This window comes from Penaeus monodon, chromosome 10, assembly GCF_015228065.2.
Source record: "Penaeus monodon isolate SGIC_2016 chromosome 10, NSTDA_Pmon_1, whole genome shotgun sequence".
NCBI lineage: Eukaryota > Metazoa > Arthropoda > Malacostraca > Decapoda > Penaeidae > Penaeus > Penaeus monodon.
In genome coordinates, this window is record NC_051395.1 from 12,120,266 (window position 1) to 12,136,798 (window position 16,533).

General features: G+C 45.4%; 1 protein-coding gene across 1 annotated transcript in view; it reads right to left on the reverse strand.

Moving 5' to 3' along the window:
* LOC119577527 (titin-like) overlaps positions 1-16,533 on the reverse strand; it is a 135,086-nt gene that overhangs the window by 110,387 nt on the left and 8,166 nt on the right. The window contains 30 exon segments of the mRNA XM_037925121.1: positions 429-525; positions 638-795; positions 912-1,055; positions 1,171-1,321; positions 1,425-1,528; positions 1,686-1,829; positions 1,951-2,119; positions 2,243-2,593; positions 2,723-2,862; positions 3,000-3,143; positions 3,300-3,412; positions 3,823-3,961; positions 7,268-7,411; positions 7,570-7,821; positions 7,942-8,071; positions 8,196-8,343; positions 9,299-9,422; positions 9,537-10,334; positions 10,970-11,371; positions 11,753-12,550; positions 12,654-13,202; positions 13,317-13,504; positions 13,628-13,709; positions 13,860-14,003; positions 14,141-14,398; positions 14,506-14,649; positions 15,261-15,490; positions 15,669-15,874; positions 16,013-16,195; positions 16,308-16,472. Coding sequence (XP_037781049.1) covers positions 429-525; positions 638-795; positions 912-1,055; positions 1,171-1,321; positions 1,425-1,528; positions 1,686-1,829; positions 1,951-2,119; positions 2,243-2,593; positions 2,723-2,862; positions 3,000-3,143; positions 3,300-3,412; positions 3,823-3,961; positions 7,268-7,411; positions 7,570-7,821; positions 7,942-8,071; positions 8,196-8,343; positions 9,299-9,422; positions 9,537-10,334; positions 10,970-11,371; positions 11,753-12,550; positions 12,654-13,202; positions 13,317-13,504; positions 13,628-13,709; positions 13,860-14,003; positions 14,141-14,398; positions 14,506-14,649; positions 15,261-15,490; positions 15,669-15,874; positions 16,013-16,195; positions 16,308-16,472 — 6,799 coding nt within the window.

The window sequence follows — 16,533 nt, forward strand, 5'->3', positions numbered from 1 at the left end:
ACACTGAACACAACTTACCTGTGTGTGTGTGTGTGTGTGTGTGTGTGTGTGTGTGTGTGTGTGTGTGTGTGTGTGTGTGTGTGTGTGTGTGTGTGTGTGTGTGTGTGTGTGTGTGTGTGTGTGTGTGTGTGTGTGTGTGTGTGTGTGTGTGTGTGTTTGGCAAAGAAAGAAAGACAGGAGAGGGAGAGAGTGAGAGTGAGAGTGAGAGGGAGAGGGATGGAGAGAGTTAGAGAGTTAGAGAGAGAGAGAGAGAGAGAGAGAGAGAGAGAGAGAGAGAGAGAGAGAGAGAGGAGAGTGAGAGTGAGAGTGAGAGTGAGAGTGAGAGTGAGAGTGAGAGAGAGTGAGAGTTCGTCTGCGTCTGTGCACGTATTCATCCAGTATATAGGGTACGGTAGTCGATGAATCCCTTAACAAATTGCAAAGCTCACCTGTAACGAGCTGAATGCTGTTCTTGAACCATTCTATGCTAAGGTGAGGATCGTTGGCTGGCTGCACCTGAGCCTCCAGTCGCAAGGTGCCACTTTCCTGTAGTAGCAAAAAAATATATTAACATTCTCACATCAAACGAACCAGATCAGTAGTATAGATATTGAAATCGAATCAGTGTTGTTAAAGAACAGTTGCCTAAAGAAATTACCTGCAGGCGCTCTTGGCTCTCCAGGTGTTTTGTGAACATGGGTGGCTCCAGAGCCTCAGGAGAGGTTGGTGTCTGGGGCACGCGGTTCCATTGAGCCTCGCGGAGCTTGATGGTTTCCCAGCCTGGGTGAAGGACGTCGCCCAGGATGCTGTCCTTGGCTGGAGGAGGAGAATATGAACGCCATGAGAGATGATGATGTGTTGATGGCAAAGTAAAAAATACATATATTGATGGATCACTGATGCCATAAAACATAATTTTTCTTTGTAATTACCCAGAACCCTGGTGGAGCAGGAGCTGACGGCTTCTCCAGCCAGGTTGATGGCCTTGCACATGTAGACACCTGAGTCCTCAGCGACGCACTGAAGAATGTCCAGTGTCACGTATCCGAAGTCACTGGTGGTCTTGAACCTTGAACCTACGAATGACCAAGAGGGTTTGTCAGAATTTTTATCTGAGCGACATGCATAATTACATTGTGGTGCACGGCGCAAAGGATGATATATATCATATACTTTTGGATTTGCACTCACCCATCTTGAGCTCAACGCCGTTGCAGTACCACTCGTACCTCATGTTGGGGTCACCCACCGGCACTACACGGCACTCATAGTGAGCACTCTGGCCCTCCATGATCTGGGCGGGTCCAGCCAGGGTGGCCGTGAATACTGGCTTGTCGTAAACCTGATAAAAATATGAGTGTATAGAATACATTCCTTGTGAGATATTGGCAATTACAGTACAGTATGAACAGATACGTGATTACTCTTATGAAATATCGTTTTACCTTATCGGCTTCATCGCCACGGCCAGCAGGTTTGCGGTCTTCCAGAGCCTGAATCTTCTTCATGCCTTCTGGATGCTGCGTCTCCATCTGGATGGTGGCGTGAGCTGAAAAAAAAGATCTTGAAATTGAAATACCTTCTTTTCCTATCTAGTTTGCATCATAATAAGAGCCGTTCCGACAACGAAATAAATAAATCGGCCACAAATGCTTATATTGAGACGCTACCTTGTAACAGCTACAACCATATAACTTGACACTTACATTTGATCTTGATGGAAGCTGTGGTGACAGCTTCGCCAAGATCGTTGTAGGCGCGGCACATGTAGATGCCTTCGTCGTCAGCTCGTACGCCAGTGATGTCAAGGGCCACGTAGCCGAAGTCGTGAGTGCGGTTGATACGTGAGCCTGGGGGATGAAACACATTAATTATTACAGAAGTATATTCTGGAAACGTCAACATATGTAAATGCGAAGTTCACAATTCTGGGCAAACTGGTAAGAGAGAACACGAGGGAAAGTTACGTACTGGTCTCAATGGGCTTCTCGTTCCTGAACCATTCAACCTTGAGGTTGGGATCCCCGACAGGGATGAGACGACACTCGAAGTGGGCGGTCTCGTTCTCTGTGAGGTTGTCCAGGTTCTGCAGAGGCTGAGTGAACACAGGGCGCTGGAAGGTGCGTACTTCCTCTGACACCTGGAATGAGGTTAGTGTAGATTTTAATATGACCGGAATTTGACAGAGATTAAGAGCAAGATAGTGATTATCTTATCAATTTCGAATCAATGACGAAAAAAAAAATCCACAAACTAATTTTACCTGGCGGCCAACGCGAGCGGAGTCCTCCAACTCGCGGATCTTCTCGAGGCCCTCAGGACGGGCGGATTCGGTGATCACGCCCTCCTTGCCTTCCACCCTGAAGGAGACGGAGGACTGAGCCTCGCCCATGTGGTTGAAGGCGCGGCAGGTGTACTCGCCAGAGTCTTCGGCATACACGGTGGTGATGTCCAGAGCGACGTAACCGAAGTCGAAGGTGGTATGGAAGCGAGCGGCTGATTGCAGAGCCTTGCCCTCGTGGTACCACTCGACCCTCATGCTTGGGTCGTGCACAGGCTCCACGCGGCCCTCCAAGTGCACGTGCTGGCCCTCGCTAAGCAAGGTGTTATTAGCCTGAGGAGGAGGAAAGCCGCAATTAGATCACAGTCTATCATTCGAAAGCCTATTATATCTGCTTCTGATAAGGATGCAAATTTAATTTCTGATTCAATATACTAATTGGCAATTTCCTTAGACACGGACCCTAAGCTCAGAAGTGAATCGTGGCGGCTGCATGGGCACATCAGAGACTTCGATGCGCTCGTAGCGGCCACGCTGTTCCAGGTTTTGGATCTTCTCCCAGCCCATCGGGTGCTGAGTGTCCAGGTAGATGGAGCGACGAGCTGGAAGAGTACATTGATATTATACACATGATTATATACATGACTGATATACAAACCATCATGTCGATAAAGGACTAGAAGATATATTCGCTTTTTTCACGCCAATAAACCAGCTTTAGTGATATAGGCGAACTAACCAGAGACTGTAACATTGCAAGAATTAACAGCCTCGCCCATCTTGTTGGTGGCCTTGCAGAGGTAAGTGCCAGAATCCTCAGCATAAGAATACAGGATGTCCAAGGCAACGTAGCCGAAGTCATGGGTGGTGCGGAACCTGTGACCTGAAAGGCACAGACAAAACGCTCATTAAGAACCTTTTCTATATGAAAATACACACTGACGCATTCAGTCATAATTGGTACAAGTGAACAAATACTATTCACTGAAAATGATCTAGTTGGGAAATTCATACATAAGTACATCTGTCTTCTCCTTACCAGCCTTGATCTCAACACCATTGACGAACCACTCGACCTTGAGATCAGGGTCGTTGATGGGTTCGAGGCGGCACTCGAGATGGCAGCGCTCGCCCTCGACCAGGTTATCCACGCTGCAGGGGAGAGAGCTTGGTTAGCTATTGTGATAAAGGGGCGGCAGATCCCCCTCTCCATTTTACTCTCCCTTCCCCCTTTTCTCTCCCTCTCCCTTTCCTTTTCCTTTATTCTTTCTTTATTTCTCTCTCCCTCTCTCTCTCTCTCTCTCTCTCTCTCTCTCTCTCTCTCTCTCTTCTCTCTCTATCTATCTCTCTCTCTCTCTTTCCCTCCCCTTCCCTTCCCCTTCCCTTCCCTTCCCCTCCCCCTCCCCTCCCCTCTCCCCCTCCCTCTCCCCCTCCCCCTCCCTCTCCCTCTCCCCTCCCTCTCCCTCTCCCTCTCCCTCTCCTTCTCCCTCTCCCTCCTTCTCCCTCTCCCTCTCCCTCCTCCCCCTTCCCCCTCTTATTCTCACCCTCGCCCCCGTGCGCACCTGTTGAGAGGAGTGGTGAACACGGGCTTCTGGAAGACCTGGTCCTTGATTTCTTCGGGTTTGTGGCCCATGGCTTCCAGCTGACGAATCTTGCGCATGCGCTCTTCGTCCACGGTGCCCAGCTGCATGCTTCCAGTACCTGGTTGGCGAAGGACGCATGTAACATCTCAGGGTAAATAATTTTAGTCTTTTTCTCTCATTATGCAACCGGTAGTAGAAATAATGATAGGAATTATATTTAGATTACATATATATCACTAAGAAATTACTCATAAAATATTTGGTTTTGATTTTTTATATTAAATCTAGCATAAGAATATATAATTTCATTCACTCTTTTGAAGATTATTTCATATCACCTATGAACAGAAAAGCACACAAAAAACATACGTAACCCATCTGTAATGCATGAAACGAGAATTTATATTGCAGCTTGAAATGACTCTAGAATAGATCTCTACGTAATTATGCTTTTACTTTTTCATATCTAATCTAGCAGTTTGTGTTAGCAACTCACCAGAGGTCCATGGTCATCTAAGGTTAGTAGGAGGAACCACAGCCTCGGTACTTCCAAGACAGAGAAGGCATGTAAAGAATACTTGTTCAAAAAGCAAGTATATTATGAGTGATATTTCAGATGTTAGGTTAGCTACATCGTGATAATGATTCATGATGTTTCTTGAACGTTTTATATGTGTTATGAGATGTTATCAGCTTCTTTTTTTTCTTGACTGTATCTAAACTAAATATCTCCACTGTTTTAACTGTTAGATTGAGAACAGATATTGTTTCGGTTCAGTATAAACGTGCTGATATATCGTTAAACAATAAGAATTAATTTTGTTAAAACATTCTATATGTGAAGATGCGTTGCGAGAAATCTAAAGTGACTCGAAGATAAATGTGTGAACGCAAAAATATGAAATGTAAAGTCTAATGCTATTTATATTGGGATCTGGCAATAACCATAACTTCGGCGGAAGCTGTAAGCCTTAGAATAAACAAAGTTCTTAACGGAAACAAAGTATCTTTAAACGCTATTTGGCACCTGTCCGAACTTCACACCAGCTGCCAAAACCAGATATTGTTGGAAAACCGCGTCGCCTGGATTCTGACCCAGTGCAGAATTTTCATATTTCTTCAATATTTATATTCGCTTACCATCATATTGTTTGAACCGCCATCAAGCTGCATAATATTACCATCGGTGTAAACTTAGGCAAGACTTACTGATTACGAAATCAATCGGTGAAAACAATTAAGCATTAAATGATGCAAATAATCATCTATTTCGATACGCGAGATACAACACAGCTGGCGGGTTAAAAATAAGCTTAGCGCCGTGATTCCCGAGTGCCAAGAACATCTGAGAGTTCAGCATTATGTAAACACAGGTGCCAGATGCAGGGCCGCGTTCGTCTCTCCTCGCCCGCCTCCTCCGTCAACGCGCGCTTCAAACAACCGTGAGTCTTCGCCGCGATTTTCTGGCACGTAAGTTAACGCTTCCCGATCAGGTCGTTAAGAACGTGAAAGCTCTGACCGAAGCGTGATAAATTTAGCACAAGGTGATCCTAGTCTAAATACGGTCTCGAAAATGGCGCCGGCGAAGGCTTTCGTTCGTTTCCGCAGTTGGGTGAACGGGGATCGGCGCACCGCTATCCCGTTATCCCCCGCCACCTGCATCGCAGTACAGCGCCTCATTAAGTTATCTTCGTAGCGTGAGATCTGAGGATGTGTAACGTTCTAAAAATAATGTCAGGCGCCGAGGTGGTGCAGCTTACTGTAATGAGTCAACCATATTTTTAGTTTATCCATCATGTACCTGCGATCCCTCCCGGCCGCTCCCCCCTCCTCCTCCTCCTCCTCCTCCTCCTCCCTCCTCCTCCTCCTCCTCCTCCTCCTCCTCCTCCTCCTCTATGTGCCCACATGCCCCCCTTCCGCCCTAGCCTTGCGACCTACTGCCCTCAGTCCCCCGCACGACCAGGTACCGACAGGTGGCGGAGAGAAAGAGGCTCGTCTTCCACAGATACTTCACGATTTGCTTGCGCGAGTTACCACCTTCATGGTTTAGATTTTCCTTTGAGTTTGACTGTGTCACCTTTGCTCTTATAGGCTTCATTGCTACTGTTATTTTGATCCTTATCATCATCATTTCTCATCATTTTCTTTTCGACATGATTTCTTTTCCTTCTATTTGGTGTGAATGGAAACACTGGAGCCTTGTTTTGTTCTTTATTAATGCCTTTTCTTTCTGATATAATTAATAATCATACATACATTGAAAATTTTGTTCATGAATCTTGCCTATGAAACCGTGAAAATATAACCAGATTTCGTAATACTCCGTAAATACTAGCGTGACCTACAGCGACTACTTGGCACTGTTAAGAATGTGTGGGCAGAGAGACGAGGGTGCCCGTTTTGGAAGCAATTTTTAGCTAAATCAACGAACGAAAATAAGCGAGCAATAACGATGTACAACGATAATTAAGTGACACAGAAGTAGAATGATATTCGTGTGTACAGAGAAAAAGTGGAGAAATAAATTGGTTCTACGTGAATCAGATAGAGAATCGATACATACAAGCATTGAGCAATTATCTCCGTTATAGTTCTGTTATAGTTCTTAACACATATCTACGTTTTGTGTTTGTGATTGCGTATTAATGTGTAAAACATTAATCAAAATAAAAATAAATCATAACCTGCGAAATAATACTGCAAATCTACACATACATAAGATAAGTCTACTTACCAAAGAATACTGGGTAAAAGGACTAGAAACGAAATTATTCCATAGCAAATAAGGGAAAATCATTTTTAAAAATTATTCATGCATAGGTGAGTTTGTGAAACGTAAATGGTAAGGCAGGTGTTAGTAATGAAACAATATTCCGACACACATCATGCACAGCCTTATTTAGTGTCATACAAGCATCATGGGGATTTGTGCACATGTCGAGTGCTTTCACACTCGTAAATCACAGACATTGGTAACTATGGTTTACTGGGTTGACTAGTCTACAGGTTTCAAACCAAGTTAGTTAGTTACATTTGGCAACAATTATTTAAGTTTACATACATATATTTTTATCTAAATCATCAAACTATACTATTGAAAAAAATCTTTATACATGACCAAAGGTAGTTTGTGAATTTATTTTTCCATGACGTGCTTGTGAGACAACCAATTTATACGTATACACTTGAATTAGGCATCCTCTACCACCAACATGAACATCCTTTATGTTCTGCACTTCCTTGAAATTCAAATTCCTTTATAAAAAAAAAATATGCCCAAAAGAGGTTTCCAGAGCGTTAGTGTTTATGTAGGATGTTTGTGCAGGATTTTAGTTATAAGGAGTGTGGCGGGGAGGGCGGAACGCTGGTGCGTCCCCAGTGTAGACGAAGCACCCGTGTACACGTCGAGCCATCTCCAGCTTACCCTCCACCTTGATGCTGCACGAGGTCACGGCCTGGCCCGCGGCGTTGGTCGCCTTGCACATGTACGTGCCACAGTCCTCGGGGTAGGCGTACAGGATATCCAGGGCCACGAAGCCGAAATCGTAGGTTGTGCGGAAGCGATGGCCTGTAACGAGAGAAGGGATCGTTTGGCAGGTCGATTTTATTGACAAGTAAACTATTATGCCTCATAACAATGTCAACTGAACAGTTCCTTTTTGGTTCTCTTGTACCAAAATATTTTGCAAATTTTACTATGTATATGCTTGTGTGAACGACACTTGCCTTGAGGAATGGGCTGTCCATTGAAGAACCATTCGACCTTCATTGTGGGGTCGTTGACAGGGGTGAGGGTAGCCTCCATGTGGATGGACTGGCCCTCGATCAGATGGTCCTGGTTCCTCAGAGGGCGGCCGAAGTTGGGTTTCTCGATCACCAGGGAGTCCTCAGGCAGCCTGTGGGGGGCCTTCTGCTCCAGCCTGGTGATCTTGGCCATGGCCTCAGGGTGTTGCGTCTCTACAATAAAGTCGCTCTTGGCTGGAAGACGGAATACGACTTTTGTTACCGATTGAACGTTTGCGGGAAAAATCCATTTGATAACCCATCAGAATTCCTACATATAACGCGTTATGCAAAAAAATGAAGGTCAATACTCACGCTTAACTTCAATGGTAATTGATGACGTGGCTGTTCCGATGCGGTTGGTAGCCCTGACCTCGTAAGTGCCAGAATCTTCAGCCACCGCTTGGAGGATATCCATGGCGCAGAAACCGAAGTCATACATTGTTCCTATACAGTGAAGAAAATTGGATAAAAATAGAAGATTAGTGGTATTGCAGTTAAAAATGCCCTTTTCATATCACCATTATTTGGACATTTCGCATATCCACAGCTAAAACCGACATTTCATACCTGAATCTGTGGCCAACCTGAAGAGCCTGGCCATTGTGGAACCACTCAACCTTCATGCTGGGGTCGGGGTAGGGCTCGAGGCGGCACTCGACGTGAGCACTCTGGCCCTCCCACAGTTTGGTCAAGCCCGAGAGCTTCACCACAAACCTGAGGGTCAGGGAATGATTATTATTTGGCTCAGTTTTAAAAATCTTTTAACTGGCAGCGATTTTATTTATGTGATCTTAATTGCATATTCCCACAGACACATACTCTGTCATTCATGCATACATGCATGCAAATATACATACATACATGCATACATACATAATGTTGATAATGTTGATAATTCTATATATAATCTACATTCTGAGAATTACCTAATGCACACACACACACACACACACACACACACACACACACACACACACACACACACACACACACACACACACACACACACACACACACACACACACACACATATATATATATCTATATCTATTATATATATATATGTATATATATATATATATATATATATATATATATATATATATATATATATATATATATATATATATATATTATTATATGTATGTATGCTTGTATAGTGTGTGTGTGTTATATATATATATATATAATATATATATATATATATATATATATATATATATTATATATATATATATATATATATTATATATATATATATTATATATTATATTAATATATATATTATATATATATATATATATAAATAATATATAATATATATATATTATATATATATAATATTTTTATATATATATATATATAATATATATATATATATATATATATATGTGTGTGTGTGTGTGTGTGTGTGTGTGTGTGTGTGTGTGGTGTGTGCGTGTGTGCGTGCGTGCGTGCGTGCGTGCGTGCGTGCGTGCGTGCGTGCGTGCGTGCGTGTGTGTGTGTGTGAGTGTGTGTGTGTGTGTGTGTGTTTGTGTGTGATTGTTCGTGTGTGTGAGTGCGTCGTGTGTGTGCGTGCGTGTGTGTGTGTGTGTGCGTGTGTGTGAGTGCTCGTGTGTGTGTGTGTGCGCGTGTGTGTGTGCGTGTGTGTATATCCACTTGTACTCACTTGGGAGCCTGAGTGATCACGGTCTCCTCGGTGGTGGACTTGGTATAGCGGGAGGAGTCTTCGAGATAGCGGAGCTTCTCCAGGGCTTCGCTGTGCTGGGTTTCCAGGAGAAGGGCTTCCTTGGCTGCGAAGGAAACACCATTGATGTTGATCATAAATGGCAATGTAATTGTTTACCCAACTTCACGAAAATTTAAAAAACAAAATTACCTGAATACGTGAGCGACCTCACACTTACATGTCACGACAAGAGAGGCCGTGGTGACGGCCTGGCCCAGACGGTTGGTGGCGCGGCAGGTGTAGGTGCCGGAGTCCTCTGGGTTGACGTACTTCATGTCGAGGGCGACGTAGCCGAAGTCGTGCATGGTGGAAATGCGGTTCGCCTGCTGGATTGGCACGTTGTTCTTGAACCATTCGACCTTGAGGTCGGGGTCGCCGACGGGAATGAGACGAGCCTCGAAGTGGAGAGGAGCGTTCTCGATGAGCTGCTGGTCCCTGAGAGGCGCGGTGAACACAGGGGCCTGCATGGTGATCTCCTCGGTGGTGATGGTTCGCTGGGTGCGAGAGGATTCCAGGCGGGAGATCTTGCTCATGGCCTCTTGGTTCATGGTGTCTGACAGAATGGTTTCCTTCGTATGGCACACGAGATTGCCAGTCGACATAGCCTGGCCCATGCAGTTGGTAGCCACGCAGGTGTAGGTGCCAGAGTCTTCGGCGTAGCAGTACATGATGTCCAAAGCAACGAAGCCGAAGTCGTTGTACTCGGTGAAGCGAGAACCACTCTTCACGGGGACGTTGTTATGGAACCACTCCACCTTCATGGTGGGGTCGGAGGTGGGGATGAGCTTCAGTTCGAAGTGGGCGCGCTGGCCCTCAAGGATCTCGATATTCTTCAGGGACGTGGTGAAGACGGGAGCCTGCTTGGTGGTCTCCTCGACCTGCTCAGTGCGGGAGTATTTGCTGCGGTCTTCCAGCATCTGCAGCTGCTCCATCGTCATGGTCTGGTTCTGGGACTCCATCACGATGTTCGCAGAATCTTTGGGAGAAACATTTGTATTAGATTGTGTTTACACAAATTTTAAAATATATCTTCTCACTTTAATCGGAATTTATATGCGGAAAGAATGGTATTAGTTATACTGAAAGTAAGAAATAAGTTAAGGTTTAAAGATGATAGAACTGTATCTTCTCATGCAGAGTTTGTTTGTTTTATATACTGTGCAGTTATCCGTAGTTAGTGCTATCAGCGGAGAAAAATTCGCGTTTTATTAGATATTATTATTTTTCGACTATAGCTTCATTTCCGTTGTTTGTTTGCAGAAGCAAGAGTAAATTTTGGCATTAAATACTTCTAGTAAAGTGGTTAAATATTTCGATTCCGATAATAAGCTTCTATATTCTTGATTTTTTGTCTCAAGAAGGGTGAAAATATATATACTGAAGAAAAAAATATTCCATTAAAAAATATATGGAATAATGTGCATCCAAAAATATCTTGTTATTATTAATATACGTTTAACCTGAAAAGAGGCAGAGGATAAAAGTTGTTAGGAAATCTACAAGCGGTTGCGTTGAGCCACGAGAGCGGCGAGCAGAGAGGAGCAGCAGCAGGCGACAGAGTGTAGAACCAGTCGTCCTCTAGCCATATCCCGAACTATAACAGCTACTCACTCAGAACCTTAAGGTCGGCCGTGATCTCATCTTTGCCCATCAAGTTGGTCGCCACGCAAGTGTACGTGCCGGAGTCCTCCTCGATCACGCGCGATATATCTAAAGCCACGTAGCCAAAGTCGTGGATCAGGCGGAAACGCGAGCCAAGCTGGATCGGCATTCCGTTCCTGTACCAGTCAATCCTGAGGTTCGGGTCGGTGATGGGTTCGATCTTGGCCTCGAAGTGCGCATTCATGCCCTCCTTCAGTGTCGCGCTCTTAAGTTGGGTGAGGAAACGGGGCTTGATTTTCACGGAAACTTCCTCCATGGTTTCTCGCCTTTGGTACCGCGAACTATCATCGAGGTACTGAAGTTTCTGCAGACTATCTGGGTGCTCTGAGTCGAACACTAGATCCTTCTTGGCTAAAGGGGAAGGGATCAAGGTCAGGTGGGATATGGTAAAAAAAAAAGAGTAACAGGTGCAACTAAATCAGACTAACTACTGGGTGGGCTCAAGGATCACAACTCCCAAAACAACATGACGGAGTTGGTCATAGCAAGGAGACTACATACAAGAATGAAGTAACACTAAGTAACACCAGGTAGGATATCGCAAACAGGTTTGAAAACCAATACTTTTTTCATGAAAGACTCATACAAACCAAGCCTGACAAACAAACTTAAAATATTTACATCATAGAATATATAATCTGAATAAATCTAGAACTCAAATGGGAGAACACTAAGAACTTGGGAATATCACTCAGGCATGCATAACGATTTGAAAGATTTATATTTCCTTACCCGTGACTTTGACCGAAGCTGAGGTGACAGCCTGTCCGAGTTTGTTAGTAGCCCTGCAAGTATAAATGCCGGAGTCTATAGGATACACACTCAGAAGATCCAGGGCTACATAGTCGAAATCATATGCAGGCCTGAAACGATGTCCAACTTTAAGTGGTTCATCATTGAAGAACCAGTCGATCCTCATAGATGAGTCTCCTACAGGCTTCAGACGGGCCTCAAGATGAATGTTGGTGCCTTCAATGGTCTCAATATTCTTCAGGGACTTGACGAATGTGGGAGCTTCATTGATCTCTGTTTGCTCATGCATGGAGCGCTGGTGGCGCGAAGCGTCTTCCAGGTAATGGATCTGCTCCATGGCGTTGTCGTGCATGGATTCAGAGAGAACGTCGCCGGTACCAATGACGCGAACACATGATGAAGTGTGTGCGCTGCCAAGCATGTTTTCGGCGCGACAGGTGTACTCGCCGGAGTCAGTGGTGTAAGCTCCGATGATATCGAGAGCAACGAAGCCAAAATCGAAGTAGGTCTTGAAGCGGGAACCAATAGTGATGGGCTTTCCATTGAAGAACCACTCGACCTTCATAGTTGGGTCGTTCATGGGTTCCAAACGAGCTTCCAGGTGGACATTCTTACCCTCTGGCAAGGGCTTGGGGTCAGACAGAAGTTGTGTGAATTCAGGCTTGGACCTTGAAATCTCCTCAATGTCATACTGAGGCTCCTGATGACGACGTTCCATCGCACTGGTCTTGCTCAGTGTCACCTCATGCATAGAAGTTGTGTCGATGGCCGAGCGTGCTGGAACAATCATGGAATATTAGGAAACGAAATTAACAATATATTGATGGCTTACTACAGAGTTAAATAAGGAAATACAAAACAGAATTACTGAATTACTCACTCTCCACGGTCATGACGCTGGACATCTGTGCCTGGCCGAGAGCATTGCGAGCCACGACGGTGTACTGACCAGCATCAGACTGACGGACGTCAGAAATGTCAAGTGACACGTAGCCGAAGTCGTGGTAAGTCTTGATGCGAGAAGCAGACATGATCACCTGCCCATTGAAGTACCACTCAACGGTCATGGTTGGGTCACTCTGGGGCTCAAGGCGGATCTCGAAGTGAGCCTTCTGCCCTTCAACAATCTTGTTGGTTCCCTTGAGGGGACCCAGGAATTTTGGGGGGATTGTGACTGCGGATGTCTCTTCAGTCTCTGTCTTCTGGTAGCGGGTAGAGTCCTCCAAATATTGCATCTTAGCGACCGTTTCCTGGTACTGAGTCTCTACTTCAGTGTCAGTCTTGGAGAGGACAGTGAGCTGAGCAGTGACCTGAGCCTCACCCTTGCTGTTTTTGGCAACGCAGGTGTAGGTTCCTGCGTCCTTGATGATAAGGGCCTTCACAGTCAAGGCAACATAGCCAAAGTTGAAGAAAGATGTAATACGAGAACCTGAAAGAGAAAGTAGTTATCTTTATTAGTATGCTATGCAATCTTACATGACACTATAATATTAATCAAGTTCATGACACGATGTCTGATACTGAAAGGGAATAATATACTCACTTGCTTCGATGGGTCGTCCGTCCTTCAGCCACTCGACCTTAAGGTTAGGATCACCAATGGGCTCCAAGCGGGCCTCGAAGTGGGCATAGCCACCCTCCCGAGCCGTGGCGTCCTTGAGCTCTGTCTTGAATACGGGAGCAGTAGTAGCCTCCGCGATTTCCTGAGCAGTTCTCTGTTGCATTTGGAGCCTGCAGCAAAATCATTGCATAAACAATAGGTAACATGATTAACAGTGATATAACTGATCACCGTGAGTGACAATGGCAAGTTATAATGTACGTGCTGTTACATCAATTTGAGGAATCCTTTACCTGTAAGCCTCCATCTCCTCAACACTCCTGATGTGCTGAGCTTGCTCGGGGATGCCAAGGTCTCCTGTGACGCTGGACAGAGCTGAAATAAATCCACCGATTAATCATCTTGGCACAGAAATCCCTAGTGAAACAAGACTATATTCTGTTGGAAAGTATCATCAATTATACTACATTAATCAACAGTCTAGTTAAAGAACGAATATCTTATAATGGTTTTCCAAATACTCACTGATGACTTGAATGGAAGCCTGACACTGGCACTCTCCTGCCTTGTTCGTGGCACGCACGGTATAGGTGCCGCTGTCCTCGGGACGAAGGTGCATGATGTTAAGAGCCACATAACCGAAGTTGTAGATTACATTGATGCGAGAACCTGTTGAAGGGAAAGGTTTATACATATTAATAAAATCATAAGCAACTGCTAATTAACCATAATATGTACAACATTGCCCCTATCAAAATATTTGGAGGAATCGCCGAATGCAATAGTAGATAGACTCTCTTGCTTACTGGCAGTGATGGGTTTTCCATCCTTGAACCATTCGATCCTCATGAAGGGGTCGCTGACGGGGTGAAGTTGAGCCTCGAAGTGAGCATATTTTCCCTCCATGACTTCGCCCAGGTTGGAGAGAGGCTTGACGAAGGAGGGCTTGATCGTGGAAGATTCCTCGATGGAGACGGTGCGCTGGTACCTGGACTGGTCCTCCAGGTAGCTGATCTGCTGCAGCGCCTCGGGGTGCTGAGTCTGGCTTTCAATCAGGGGGCGCTCTGGGGAGGTGGCGGGAGGGAGGAGGTATTAATAAAGATTCACTGTTCACCAGAACCTATCATGCACAATAAAATAGGAGTGTATTGACATTTATTCGAATCCTTACCTGTAATCCTAAGATTAGCGGAAGTCTCGGCCTGCCCCTTGGCATTGGTGGCGCGGCAGGTGTACACGCCAGCGTCGGCCTTGATCACGTTGAGGATGTCAAGGGCCACGAAGCCGAAGCGGTAAGTGACAGTCGCTCGGGAGCCTGGGTGGAGGTAGTCGGGATTTAGATGCCGTCTGCATAATCAGTGGGTAAGGCAGTTTCTATATATTGTGCATGTGCCGTGCGTTTCTGCATTTACAGAGAGAATTGATATCATCTTTCTCTGTCTGTCTGTCTGTCTTCTCTCTCTCTCTCTCTCTCTCTCTCTCTCTCTCTCTCTCTCTCTCTCTCTCTCACTCACTCACTCACTCACTCACTCACTCACTCACCACACACACACACACACACACACACACACACACACACCCTCTCTCTCTCTCTCTCTCTCTCTCTCTCTCTCTCTCTCTCTCTCTCTCTCTCTCTCTCTCTCTCTCTCTCTCTCTCTCTCTCACACACACACACACACACACATATGTACATATGCATATGCTATGCATATACATATACATATACATATACATATACATATACATATACATATATATATATATATATATATATATATATATATATATATATATATATATATATATATATATATATATATATAATTATACGTATATGTAGTATGGATATACGTAATCTTTCTAGGTATATAGAGGAAAATACATGGCAGCTCATTTCCTGATCCGAAGAGGAGCTCTCGTACTTACTGGCAGCAAGGGGCTTGCCGTCAATGAGCCACTCAATGTTCATGGTGGCGTCGCCGACGGGGGTCACCTTGGCCTCGAAGTGGGCGCGGGTGCCCTCGACGATGTCGATATCCCTCAGGGGATGGGTGAACTTGGGGGGTTCAACGGGCTGCTCCTCCTCGGGGGCCTTAGGCACGTGGTGGGCCCTCTCGACGGGGCGCAGCATGATCACCTCAGGTTCGGGTTCGGGTCTGTTGGCAGGGAAACAGGTTGTGGGTCACATGAATAAGAATGAGAAGACAATCAAGGAAAGCGTTTTCGGTAAAATCATTCAGCTCTTATTACAGAACGTGATATGTGTAGCCTCTTAGTCTTCTCAGAATTACTACTTTCCACTGTCTTATCTAGAAAGATACAGGTGGTACATACTCAGGTTCGATGAATTTGACGGGCCTCGGGAAGTGGGGCCTCTGAGGTTGGGCGGGGCCGGAAGGCTTGGTGGACTGCACGTGGAGACGGGCGCGGGTGGCCGCGGAGCCGGCGGAGTTCTGAGCGTTGCACTGATACCAGCCGGCATCAGAGGCGCTGGCACTCAGGATCTGCAGTGCCGATGCGCCGTTCTGGTCACTCTGAACCTGCAGGAGATTTGACAAGTACTGTTAGTTCCTTGTCCCATGTGATGTCATGGATATTTCCTAGTCCTCTCATTCGTCGACGCTTTCAGCAAAATTAAAATAATTTCAAATTGAGAAAGTTAAAAGGATTGAACTAACCATGACATTAGGGTTATTCTCAACGGACACTCCGTCCTTCTGCCATGTAAGGAAGGGCATGGGAGTCCCGACGGCGCGGCACTGAAGAACAACCGTCTCTCCCTCGGCCACGGCGCCCTGTTGGAATCTCTCCACGAATTTGGGGGCGACCATCTGCTGCATCTCCAGCACGTTAAGCTGGCACTATGTAAGGGAGAAGAGTTTTATGAAAGGTCTGGCCAGAGTGAATATAGATACACAAATATCGGTTCACAAAACATTAATTTCCGAAGTGGGCGTCGTGTGCGCTTCTCACCTGGAAGTTAGCTTCGCCAGACTTGTTCTTGGCGACGCAGGTGATGACGCCGGCATCGCTAAGGGAAGCCTTGCTGATCATGAGGGAGTGGTTACCTGCCTCGTTAACTAAAACCTTGTGGGTGGCATCGTCTACTACCAGCTGGCCATTGATGTACCAAGTGACCTGTGTTGCAATGCGAGAAGAAACTGTTAGCGGCCGAATACGAGTCATATTTTATCATCTA